Below are 13809 nucleotides of genomic sequence, written 5' to 3'. Positions count from 1 at the left end.
AACACAACAAGCAACAACTGCAAAAGGAAATAGAAATTAGCAAGAGAAAAAGAAAATAGTAATCATCAACAGCTCATCCAACTAAGCTGTGTAAACAAATTAAGGCAAAACAAAGCGACAGGAAAAATGGAGCCACACGAAATGGCCAACAGCTCCAAATCAGCGCCAGCAACAGTAGTGGAAAGCGTAATAGCCTGTTGTCAACGCCATGCATGTAAATCAGACACACACACAGATACTTTCGTAGTATTTATACTTTCGTAGTTTATATTGTACTGGCTAACGTCGAATATACATATGTATGTGCTTCAAAGATTTTGTAAACATAATTACCGGTCCAGCCATAGACGATTGAGTTAAGTGCGTCGCTAGATTCGGTTGATAGTGGGCTTGACAGCAGGTCGCTGCCCTCAATAGACAATGTCAAGCTTCTGAGCATATTTGGCACATGGAGAGTCTTTAACAAAATGAAAGCACTTTTTGGATGTGACTTGAAACCCCAGGACCCTGCATTGAACATTCGAACATCAATTAGTCAAATTTCTAATTACTTTCCTTCTGACAATACCGCAGGTCATGTGCGTTAGAATACTAAGGAAGAAAAAGTTTGTCGCCTTTTTTTTTTTTTTGATAATATTGTATTTAATACACAGACCATATTCACATATAAATCCGGAATCATTCCGATTAAGAAGACCTTCATGTTCGGCTAACTTTTTTGGTTCATACTAATTGAGACTATAGGACGATGGGATCAACGAAAGATTAACCCATACAAACCAAACAACCCATACAGAAAATGGCTATACTTTGAGAAAGACCCCCGATAAAATATCGAGCTTGGCGCTTGACTGGTACCCACAAGCAATCAGCAGTCGCGGCCGACCAAAAATAATCAGAAGATGCAGATATCACATCGTTTGGGACGGCGTAACAGTACTGAACCATGTGAGATTGAAAACCTAGCTGAAGTCCTATGTTCCAGTGTGAACCCCGACATTTCCTTTCATGTTTACGATTTACAATTGATAGATTTCTTTTAGAACCATAAGTTAGCTGTTTATTTCGTCGGCTTGATTTTCCTCTGCGGACCAAATCTCTTATCAATGTGTTACTTTTCCAGGTTTTTCAACATAAACTCCTCTGGACTGGAGAATGTGAAGAATTCGAGCTTACTTTTGGGCTAAGATATTATGTTTTTATGAAATAAAGTTTTAGTGGCCATATTTAAGACATCCGTAGAAGTCAAAACCTTGGTATGCACACTTTGCTTTCCTTTACTATATTATGAGGGAGCTTTAAGTCGTTAAGGTTGACATAACTGCTTTCGATGTTGACGTCTTCAGGTATTTTTGTAATATTTCCATATATTTTTCTCAAAAATATTGTGAGACGACCTGTACTGGTGGTTTTCCAAAGCTTGTTTGTGGCACGGAATGGCCTAACATAACCATTTCAGTAACATTTTTTCTTTACTTTCAATAAACTATAGATTAAATACACAGCGTTGCATTTTTCGTTCACCGACAACTTAAAAATGCACAAACTTATCGAACAATCCTCGTACTTTAAGCATTTACATACAGAAATACCGAAATAATTATGCATATATTCATAGTTTTCTGTGTGGCAAACTGAAATGGCTTTCTGATGTGTTAGTTGAACCCCCCTTTTCTGTCACGCCTCTGCATCAAATGCTCTTTTTATAACGCCACATATTCTGCTACTCATTTTATAGTCACTTTTATTGTGACTACAATTCATAATGCTGACAGTGTTGTTGGCTTTTGTGCATACATATGTACGCGTCTACATATTAATCTGCATAAAAATAATTTTCATACAATGCCTCGCACTGAAATTATAAATTGTGCGGTTTGCTACAATGACAGCACCCCCGCTGCTGCCACACCCACTGCAGAGCCATACAAATGCGCGCATTCTTGTAATTTCTTGTCAAAACTGCTGCATAAATTATGTCAGTTGGCAAAACATGTCGAGTTCCCAGCTGTCATAACTCTTTCTGACACTTCCATTCAATCTCGTCACTTTAAAATTATTTAAATTTGTTTTCACTTCTGCTGCGCTATGAATTTATCATTTTACTCTAATTTTCGCCACACTTTTGTGGGTGTGTGTGTGGTTGGCTGTTGTAGTTGTTTTTTGCTTTGCTCGAGTTTTTTCGTGGGCGTTAGAAGTGTTTTGCCAAAGACAAGTTACGAGAAGTTCTTCGACACGTTTCGGTTTTTGTTGTTGCTCTTAGATTAAATTAAATTATGCTGGTGCCAGTTCAGATTTTATTACAGCGATATTAAGCGGTTAATTGGGCAATTAAAGTTTTTAGTGAAATTAATTCACACAAATTATTTATGTAGCGAACTTTTGTTTGAAAAAAAAAAAAAAATAATAAAACCAGTCGGAGGTGTTAAATGCCGTACAAAATGTTAAAACCTCTTGCTATTCTGTCTCTACGTGATTAGAACAGTCTATTGCATTTATACCAGTTGTTTGTTCGTTTCTCCACTCTTTTAGATCTATGACTTCATCAGTAAGTAGGCCGAATACCTTTAATTTGATTAATTTTACAAAATTTTGGAACTCCTTCCAAATCAGAATCGGCTCCTACAGGAGTAATGTTCTGAAGTTCCGTCACTTACTTATTATTTTTCCTGTACTTATTATAACTTTCTGAAAGCGAAATCTCTCAATAATCAGTACTTACTGTCTTCTATCTAAGGGTAATAGTATAGGTCTACAACTTTGCTTCCGCCCTTTTCTAATAGATGTCTTTAGGGTCAAGCACTGGTCGATTAAATCGTTTTTTTTATATCGATCTTGGACATTTGTGTTAACATTAACCCAACAAAATATTTGTAGAGATCTGTTTGCATCCCAAACTTATTCTCAACTGAAAATGTCACTTTTTGAGCCGAATTCTCGATATTTGCGGGAAATTTTGCTTTTATTTTTTAATTCCAAGAAAAGTGCGGTTGAGGTTCATCGACATTTGTAACCGTTTTTATACAAAAAAAAACTTAAATTTACAAAAAAAAAAAAAAAAAACGGCGGAAGCAAAGCTGTAGACCTAATAGTTTTCTGGTTTAATCCAAAAAATTTTAGGGAAGCCCTACAAAACCTCATTTATTCCATCTAGCGTCCATTTTTTACTGCGCTGCCGGCATGGAAGGTTTTGAACGAACTCATAAGCATTTTTTACCTTACCATAACTTATCTTACTTGTACCCATGTAAACCCATGCAAAATTAGTCGATTTTCGTGAATTCTTTTTAAAGAAAGTACCCAATCGAATGTTTCGAAGTTTTTCAGACATAATAGATCTGAAACAAATGTCGTTTTTTAGGTAAAAATGGTATTTTTTTAACGCCAAATTGATTCGCTTGAAGTTTAAATTTGAAGTCGATCGGTCAATGTCTCGTTTCGAGAAAACCACGTTTAAAGTGTCAACTATAGACCTGCGTCTGGGCCTGTTTTAAATTAAGACCAATCGGTAATACTTAGGTACTAACGGCCTAACGATGAATGTCTATCACAGTTGATTATTTCAATCTGTACAGAAGTCTAATTTAAGTTCGGGATCTTTAAACAAACTCCCCATAATGCCGTCGGAAATGCCATTGACTCATTGATTGGTTGTTTGTTAAGAATGATAATATAGTAAGAAGGGGGATTGAAGTTTTATAGATCTTAACTACTCTCAACATAGTTGATGATACATACAACAAGATTAAATGCTTACCATATAGATTAGAGCTTTCTTTCATTTCCTCATGTCATTCTCGTTGTCATATAAAAAATACCACATCTACAGGGTGTCTAATTAAAACTGCTCAATATTGAGCACAGGTCTTTATGGATTTTTTAAATTCATTTTAGCTATTCGGCTCTTTGATTTGACTGGTTGGTTGGTTGACTGGTTGGTTGTGGTCTCGGAATTCAAGACGATCGATTGTTGTGATTATTGTTTTGTTACACAGGCACTCACAATTTTTTTTTGTTATGACTTGTGGGTCTTACTATGTGTACCATATGTGTTGGGGTCGCTGAATCCGAATTCGAGGTCCATTTTCATATTGGATTTTGAATATTTTTGAAATTTGAAAAATTGACACCGGATTCCTAAACCGTGACCCCTCTAACCCCGAGTAGGGAGAGAAACCAAAATGCTGAACTGATGGGGTAAAATGGACCTCATATTCGCATTCAGTGACCCCAACAACATAAGGTACCTTTAATAAGATTCCAGATCATAACTAAAAAAATGTTTGTGTTTTTGTATTCTTGGAGGTTTTGGTCACCTGGTTGTACATACTGGCGAGGTGAAGTGTTTTGATCTGAATTTATTTTAGTGTATTTCAGTAAGGTCCCAGGGCTAAGCTAATATGTTGCAATCGACCTCATAATCGACTGTAAAAACATAAGCTTTCAAGGTCAACATTTACAAATGTGTCTTCCATACATAGTGGATCACTTCTGACGCACCCATATTGTGTAACCCTATATAATTTATATTAAAAGACTGGCATACGTCTAACCAAAATATTCACTAGCTTATCGCGCAATGAGTCAATAACCACATTATATAGTATACGTATAAGTTGTTGTTGGAACTTAATGGAACTGCGTGAAAAAATATTTACAAATTTGTGAGATCAAAGGAGCAAAGCTGATATAACTGAGCAAACAGATAAGCGAATTTTTATGTGGAATTACACACACCTATTGCTTATCGCACTGTGGGAGTAAACACAAATATTTGTGAGTACAATATGCTAATTAAGATCAGCAGACCCAACGCAGAGCGCTTATCTGTTGTCTACATATTTGCGTGTGTGTGTGTGTGTGTATATATTGTCAACAACGTGCAGATAAACACGGTGAAAACATCTTGAAGACTCGCAATGACGAAGCTTAAGCAGAGTTTCTCTATTTCAAAAGACACTTGTGGGCAAAAAGAATCATTGCTGCCAAAAGTCTTGCAGAAGCAGGAAAGGAATTCCACAGAGAAACACAAGAAAAAAGTGAAGACTACAAAAAGTGCTGCATTCTCGAAACTCGAAATTGATTTAGTGACCATGTGTGACAAATCGTTATTTGCTTGCAACATTGCAACGGCAACAGCAACTGGCATTGCAATTGCGGTACTGTCATTGGTAAGCGCGTGCATAATATTAGCTGCAATTTTGGCTTTCACAAAACTTTTCCAATTTCTTTTGAAATTAACTTTTTTTGTTGGCTCTCTTCCAATCACGCTAGTGTGTGTTGCCTGCCACTGCCACAGCCACAGCAACTGCAGCGGCTGCTAGCAACACGTACGTGAATCCCGCTGCCGCTGCTACTGTCGGCGGCTCAAGTGTGGTGCCACCGCCGGATGAGGCGCTCATCATTGCCACTGAGGTGCAGCAGTTCACCAGCGCTGCGTTACTGAAAATCGATAATGTGCTGCAACACAAGTTGCCTGCGAAGATGCACGCCGAGGGCGAAGCGGTGCGTGCCGAGGCGGTGCAACAGTTCGAGTATTGCGCACAGTTGGCCGTCAGCAAGGATGAAATTTGGCGTTTTAAGGAATGCGGCGCGGAGGAGTTGGGTCGTGCTATGCAGCAACTTGGCTTGCTGATAGGGCAGGCGTATAGCGGTGCGGGTAGCGTGGCAGGGCATGCCTTTTGGTGGAGCCTCTTGAAATTAGTTGGATTCCTGTGAAATGTTGCATGCGGGGAATGCAACGCTGATTGTGATAGAGAGAGATGGAGAAAGAGAGAGTGAGAGAGGGTTGAGAGAATTAGGCGCGTAATCTCTGAGTACTAAAAATATGTGAGCTGTGGATACTGGAAGATTTTATAAAAAACTCGAAGACATTTCGTGTAAATATTTTTTTTTGAGAAATGGTTTTGTAAGATCGTTAGACGATGAATCTTGGAAAAATATTTTTTTTTGAATATAAATAAAATTACAAAATAAATAGTGTCACATTTGATTTTTTTATATTAAATGTCCCCTAACTACTGTCTTTAGCAACTCATAAAGCTATAAAACTCTACCTTCATTCTCAAAATTTAATCACAAAGATTACAACAACACTACCAACAACACCTAATATCACCATACAAAAGTTTACAAATCGCAGCGGGTAGAAAACCAACTCCACAACGCAGCATTTGTCTATAACTCACGTTTCGACATTGCACAAGCAACATGCAACATGCCACAGCCACAGCACGTTGGTTACATTAAGCCACACAACAATAAGCAATACAAATGTTGCACGTAAACTACGCTTGCGGTTGTGTTTAAATGCACCGTGTTTGACTTGCCACAGTTTGCCGTAAACATAGCGCTCGCTGCCGGTGCGTATTCGGTTGTGGTTAAACACAATCGGAAATGATAATAAATTGCCATTTCGACGACTACCGTGTGCAACTCGATGCACTATTGATAGTATTGTGCTTGTTTGTAAATCTGAAGAAAATATTTGTTGCTCCACTATTTGCTGTGATTCGTAAACGTGGAATGTTGTTTACACATTTAATACAGTTTTGAGTTAACGTTGAATTCTGTTGCTCGTAAATATGCAGTACCTTGCTTTTTAACTATTATTTTTGTAGTTGTTGTTCAGTTTTTGGACTTGTGTGTGAGGTTCTTTTCGTCTTAAGAGGTTAGGGGTAGCCAGAGACACGAAAAAATGCGAATTTTCAGTATTTTCTTTTTGCTATTAAATCATTTTATTTTACAAAAGTAATTATTACACAATGTTTTGACTTGAAGTCATGAAAATTGAAACAAAAAATTTTAATTTTCAAAGTTATAGACAATCATAATTCCCTGGAGATTCATCTAAAATCAATTGGATAAGAAAAATAAGTTTTATAAATAGATAATCCTGGACCTGATCGAAGTTTTTTTTCAAAAATCAATAAAATGGCGGCCTCAGGAAATCGTTTTCTAGATTTTCGAGAAAAACGGTCTAAAAAAATCGATGTTTTTGATTTATGCATTCTAAAAGCTGCATACATTTCATTAAAATCTACTTAGTGGTTTTCGAGTTACAGTTGTCTCCAGTTCAAAAACATAGTTTTGAGAGAAACGCATTTAAAGTTTCCCACTAGCGTTTGGGAGTGCCTGAGCGCTCTTTGTTATTTGTCGAATAACTCGAAAAGTATTTCTCGGATCAACTTCAAATTTTCAGAGAATATATTAAGATTAACGGAAATGCAAAGAAAATTATAATAATTGTAAAATAAACGATTCAGATCGACTTCAAAGTTCTGGTATATAGGAAGTAGGCGTGGTTGTGAACCATTTTGAACTATTTTCACAGAATATCATTGGGAAGCCAAACAGATATTAAACCGAATTTCATTGAAATTGGTCGAGTAATTTCGGAGATATGGTTTTTGACCCATAAGTGGGCGGAACCACGCCCATTTAATTTTTTTTATACCATTTTGAGTGCAGTTCTTCTGTACCATCTTTATAATGAAATTTAACATTTCTGGTGGGTTTTCTTTCTGAATTAAAGCATATTTTAGAAGTTTTCAACATAACATTTGTATGGGGGGTGGGCGTGATTACAATCCGATTTCCTCCATTTTTGGACTGTATAAGGTGGTACCTAAAAGAAACGACTCTAGAAAGTTTCCTTGATATAGCTTTAGTAGTTTACGAAATATATACAAAAAACTTTGTAGGGGGCGGGGCCACGCACACTTCCCAAAAATATTTACATCCACATATGCCCCTTCATAGTGCGATCATCCTTCATATCATATTTTACTTCGATAGCTTAATTTATGACTTAGTTATGACACTTTATGTGTTTCGGTTTTCGCCATTTTGTGGGCGTGGCAGTGGTCTGATTTTGCCCATTTCCGAAAGCAACTTTCTTATGGTGACAAGAAATCTTAATTTTTGCTCAAATTACAGCTTACAGACGGACGGACGGAAGGACAGCCATCCCGATTTGAACTCCACTCTTCACCCTGATCACTTTGGTATATAGGGTTATCTAACACGTTTAGTTTTGGGTGTTACAAACAACCGTTATGTGAACAAAACTATATTTAAAGTTTTACATTCATACTAACGTGACCTGATGGGCGGAACTTCCAAAGGGTATGTCTCTTAGAAAATTACTCGGATTGATTTGATATTTTTGGATAACATTTTATACATAGTGCTATATGAATACACAAAAAATTGTTTTCAAATTTTGAAACCTTCCTTAACACAGAACTTTGTTGTACCTTCTTCGTTAATAGTTTATAGAGTGTCAGATATCTCGATCAACTTTATGACCATTAAAATGGTGAATAGTTTTGGTGTTTCAGTCTGTAATTGCCTCTTTTGCACGTCTACTATCGTCTTGTATGATATTGACGGACTGCGATCATCAAAACAATGGCTATACGAGTTACATTTCGACACCAGCGCCATCTGCGAGTAAATACAAATTATACTTTCGACCTCTCAAAAGAACAGCAATCACAAAATTGGTATATTATATTTCGATTACTTTTTAAATTATTTTAATTAATTTATTATAAACTGCAATAACAATAAAACCACCAAAATTCATCATATCAAAAATATTAAACATTTTTAATTCAATGAAAATTTATTTGTATTTCTTAAAAAAATGGCAATTTTCACAAAATAAATATATACAACTTCATGTGTATGTATGTTTACCTAGTATTTCCGTTGCACACAATTAATTCTCACCAAGCTTTTCTTGCTGCACTTGCAATTATTAATCTCTTTCGCTTGAGAGAAATGAGAGAAATGCTTGCATTACCACAATATTTTGTGAATTATCAAAACTTATTTATCACAACGTTGCAGCAGGCGGCTTTTGCCTGGCAATGCAGTTAAAAAAGAACAGTTAGAACAGGTTTTTATTGTTGCAATAAATTAGAATTTGATTCTTCTTAGCTCGGCGCTGTATGAAAAAGACAAAAATATGAAAAACACAAATGGAAAAGCCAAGAAATGTGTAAAAATGAAATTGCAATGAAATGAATTAGATGAAACCGGCGAACCACAACGGCAACAACAACGTACGAATTAGAAACGGCATACAGCTATTGTTGATTTAATTAAAAGCTTACCTGAAATCAACACTACTAGTGGTATATACTAGGTACTTAAAAATATTTATGGTAGATTTGAAAATGAGTAATCAAGTGTACTGAGTATGGGGCTGCCATACTGTGTATCGTGAGTTCGGAATTCAATTTTTCAGAATAATTTTTAATAGTAATAATAGATTTAATAGTAATTAAATTGTCGTGAAATAAAGTAAATTCAAGAAGCTATAAGGAAATCCGAAAAGTTTCGTTTTGGATGTTTTTTATGTGGTGGGTTCCAAACCCTACGCACAACTGCAGAAGGGGTTTCTCCGTCTCACTTTAGCTCGCCCCTCCAAACGAAACTACTCAGAGGATAGTTGGTTTAAAACCGGAAATCGTGAGCTGCTTGAGTCATATGCAAAAGAATCGTTTCTGGCCACTTCCAAGGGAATGGCAGTCAGAAACTTTCCTCACTTACGTGAACTCCATCCTCTGCGCTCTGGTGGATTTGCCTATAATCGCGTAAACGGTTCTTACTCCAAATATATACATGTATTAGAAGCAATAGAAGCTAAATTTCCTTCCATAAATCGAACTTTTCGATCAGGGCATAAACCAAAATTTAAAATTTTACTATTGAAAAGAGTCCCTCTTTATCGTATGGAGGCGAACAAAAAATATGATATTACACTTATGGATTATGGATTATGTAACAAAGTCATGGGATACAGACGTCAAGAGTCAAACAATAGCAACACTGTATATATATTATCAAATTTTGAAAACAAATCCTTTCGAATTTATTGGAACACCATTCCATGTTCAAAAAGTAACCATCATTTACGAAAACTACATTCCTGGGTCATATATTGATTAATGTTAACTAACTCCCTCTGATTACAAATGTATGGTAAGGGCCTTGCGGTCAATGGTTTCTCAAATACGTCCTTTGACGTCTTATATCAAAAAGCAGTGATCTTGACGGGCCATGATCTTTTTTTGTGAGGTTGTTTGATGAAGCTCTCGGACTATAACCGATCGGGATCGAGATATCTTTACTATAACGCTGAGACTCTCCAAACAGTTATGGATCCCGCAATCTTATTAACGGTTTAACAATCGACAAAAAGGATGCCCACCCTGTATTTTGAAGGAGTTTCAATTGCTGTAAAGAAAATATGATTTTTAAAAGAAAAACTAGAAATAATTCAAATTAAAAACCAAAAATACTCCTTAACGAAGCGCATTGGTTACTTCAGCGGTTAGCAAACACACAAAGAAGCGTAAAAGAAAATAAAATGAAGCATTTCCAGCGCAGACAACTACAAATGGCAATGCAATAAAGTAAGCAAACCAAAAATTAAAATCTCTTTAAGCAACCCCGTATCAGTGGGTGTGGCATGGGGGCTTGCGTGCGAGCAAAAATCATTCAGCAGCAACATCATTCAATGAGCTAAAGCAGGACTCCCAACTAGATACGACGTACCTACATATATTGCTGCTGGCCATTGCCACTCCTATTAGCACCATAATGGCAATTGAAACTAAACGAATGTGCGGCCAACTAACCGCTTAACGGACCGCTACCCAAGTCCGGCAAAATAAATTCGCACAACTACATACATACATACACTACAAACTACGATTGGAATAATGTGAAAATCAGTTAACAGTATAAATACAGTTATGCACACACACACACATAGAAACAGACCGATTGCACCGCCGTGCGCAAATGAAATTCGAGTTTGACCAAACCTAAAAACCGTAATGTTGTATTGAAATTGAAAATGCCCGCATATTCAACGAAATGGAACGAATGAAAGTAAGATTGCGAGCGCGGGGAGTGAGTTGCAGCGGTTGCTCGATGTTGGCTTGACCTCAAAAAACAGAAACAAAAATGCTTGAAAATGAGGTGAGCAGCGCTGATGTCTGCTGTATATATACAGGTTCATATGTATGTATGTATGCATTTGCGTGTGTGTGTCTGTGTTGAGTTTACTGACCGCAAATGCAATTTACTCCGCGATCATCAATGAAATTTACTCGGGCTAAGCAATAATGGGCAACAAAACGACCATAAAGCAGCGCCACCAACCAGTTGAATGGCTGAATAGAAATTGCTGTATGCACACCAAACGCTACAACTACAACAACCAACGGTACAAGCTTGCAGTTTCCTGTTGAAGGATTTTTCAATTTTGTCGTATTTCATTTGTATTTCTTTATTTCGCTGTGCACAGTGCATGCCGTAGTGGCCGTGAGGACCCAGTAGGAATATGGACCTAATTTAATATGGAAGCGAAGCGTATGGATCTGGTGGTTAACAAAGACAAGACGAAATATCTCCTGTCACCAAACAAACAGTCAGCGCATTCGCATATTGGCTCCCATTGTTGACAATGTTAACTTTGAAGTTGTAGATTTTTTCATTTATCTGGGAACCAGTATTAACAGCAATAACAATGTCAGCCTGGAAATCCAACGCAGAATCAGTCTTGCCAACAGGTGCTACTTCGGACTGAATAGGCCATTGAAAAGTGAAGTCCTCTCTCGACGAACCAAAATCAAACTCCACAAGTCGTGGAGTCGATGATAACATCCGATGAGACGACTCTTGGGATTTTCGAGAGAAAGGTTTTGCGGAAGATTTATGGTCCTCTGAACATTGGCAACGGCGAATACCGCAGACGATGGAACGGTGAGCTGAACGTGTTAAATAGTTCAGCGAATAAAAAGACAGCGGTTACGCTGGCTAGGTCATGTTGTTCGAATGGACGAAAGTGCTCCAGCTCTAAAGTGTTCGATGCACTACCCGCTGAAGGAAGCCGAGGAACAGGAAGACCTCCACTCCGTTGGAAGAACCAGATGGAGAAGGATCTGGCTTCACTCGGTATTACCAATATGTGCCAGACTGCCGGCAGGAGGAATGAATGGCGCGGTGTTGTGGACTCGGCTATAACCGCGATGTCTACGCCAGTCAAGAAGTAGAACCTTTAATTCCAAAACAAAAACCTGGTTTTGGTTGAACGTAAAATGAAGTTCACAGAGACCTTTGCTAATTTAATTGTAGAAAACGAACGAACGTCTTGGGCATTTTGTCATTTCACTACGGGATCCATGAATCGAATCCAAAGCGAATCTAGGGAACTTTCTGGCAAAGCTATTGTGCCTATATTTTGGGATGTGCATGGCTTGGATTGTTGAAAAATTGCAGGATCTGCAACAGCGACAATTTTACATATTGTTATTTAAAAAAAGTTTGAAGGAAGAAACCGAAATACAAATTTAGTTCTAGTCCTTGAGATTAGCTGGGGTTAAAATCTGACTAGGAGTCAAAATACTAGTACATTTCTGTGTTTTCTTCAACTAGAGAAGTTTTCTCTGACAAAATGGAACTCAAAGGAGTCGGTCCTAACGACTAACGTACTATCCTAACGTATGTACATATACATAATCACTACAAGTAAGCTTTAAATTTGCCCATTTTTTCCTACTAACCCTCACACATGCCAATGAGTTGGCCAGCCAGCTTGTTATCGGGCTTTTCATCGTTAGCCACGAGGCGCATGCAAATGCATGTGTGTATGTGTGTGTTGAAAACATGGCTTACACAAGCTTTGCATTGCTAAACACACATACTCATGTACATATGTACAGTATTCAGTACTCAGGTTCATTCCGGCGCACATTATGTGTATACCTGGCAAAAGCGATTCGCGACGCCTTCATGCATAGTTGAGTTCGCATAGAGTGCCGGCATACATCATGGGGCCAGCTATTTTACATTTAGTATTGCAATTAAGATTGAAATGTGCTTGAACGTAATGTGTCTGTGTGCCTTCTTAATCCCGCAAATGTGGTTATAAATAAGCGAATTTTGAGTAAAATGTCAAATGTTAGATACTCTTGAAAAGCTGAAAGTTTGATTCTAAAAGTAATTTCATCAGGAAAGGATCATAACTCTATATTAAATAGTTTAGGATGGTTTTAAGTAGCAGTAGGTTTAAATAAAACTTTTTTAAAAATGACAAGTGACGGGTATGATGATGTTAGAGTTTATTACTACTTCTCGAAAACTGAAATAACAAGCTTTTTTCGCCAAATACAGCTTTAAACCATGGTCGAATCAAATAAATTTAAACTTTCAGCTAGTTTAAGAACTTCCGATCTAACCCTATTCGGATCCGACAGCGTCTTACTTTTCTATTAGGTATACTTTCCAAATATTATTTTTGTATAGATAAAACTGGCTCTGCCTTTCTTGTCTGGGTTTCGAAACTGATCCTCGCAGCGGAAGTCGACTAAGGAACTTGAGAGCCAATTCGCTCGGTATACCCAAGATATGACATACAACATTTCGAGGTTTTTGTGATTCACTTTCTTTTTGACAATTGGTGGCTGTCAAAATGTTTATCTCTTCATGTGCGCAGTGTGTGGTATAAAACATTTCAATAAAGGGAAGATAAATCTTGCAAAGGGGTAAAGAGTTCTTCAATAAGAGCGCTACAAAAGTTATTTTTCTTAATAAAACAACGAAATTCTTTATTCCTGTGAAGGTACGTTGCCGATTATGTATGAAACTCGATTTCTTTTGCATGGCCATCACGGACACGCTTGCAGAAGTCCAGACGCTGAACCCAATTTTCGACGGTTTTCAAGTATAAATCGGGCGATACTGCTGCAATTTCACGTTCGGTATTCATGCGAAGTTCATCTATGCATG

At 37.3% G+C, this 13809-nt stretch overlaps 1 protein-coding gene across 1 annotated transcript; it reads left to right on the top strand.

Annotated features, from left to right (window-relative positions):
- The first annotated feature begins 4904 nt into the window (after positions 1-4904).
- Positions 4905-5985, top strand: LOC105215459 (uncharacterized). Its single transcript, XM_011189385.3, has 2 exons — positions 4905-5171; positions 5275-5985. Exons 1-2 carry the CDS (start codon positions 4920-4922, stop codon positions 5716-5718), a joined length of 696 nt encoding a protein of 231 aa, XP_011187687.2. The 5' UTR covers positions 4905-4919; the 3' UTR covers positions 5719-5985.
- Positions 5986-13809: the final 7824 nt, after the last annotated feature.

This window comes from Zeugodacus cucurbitae, chromosome 2 (genome assembly GCF_028554725.1).
Source record: "Zeugodacus cucurbitae isolate PBARC_wt_2022May chromosome 2, idZeuCucr1.2, whole genome shotgun sequence".
NCBI classification, from domain to species: Eukaryota; Metazoa; Arthropoda; class Insecta; order Diptera; family Tephritidae; genus Zeugodacus; species Zeugodacus cucurbitae.
The sequence above is the reverse complement of the archived record's forward strand: the minus strand, read 5'-3'. Positions and strand labels throughout refer to the sequence as shown.

Bases quoted from the DNA above. Each gene is read 5' to 3' on its own strand.
- LOC105215459 (XM_011189385.3), top strand. From the start codon at position 4,920: ATGACGAAGCTTAAGCAGAGTTTCTCTATTTCAAAAGACACTTGTGGG. The intron at 5,172-5,274 runs GTAAGCGCGTGC...CAATCACGCTAG, and splicing joins CAATTGCGGTACTGTCATTG to TGTGTGTTGCCTGCCACTGC.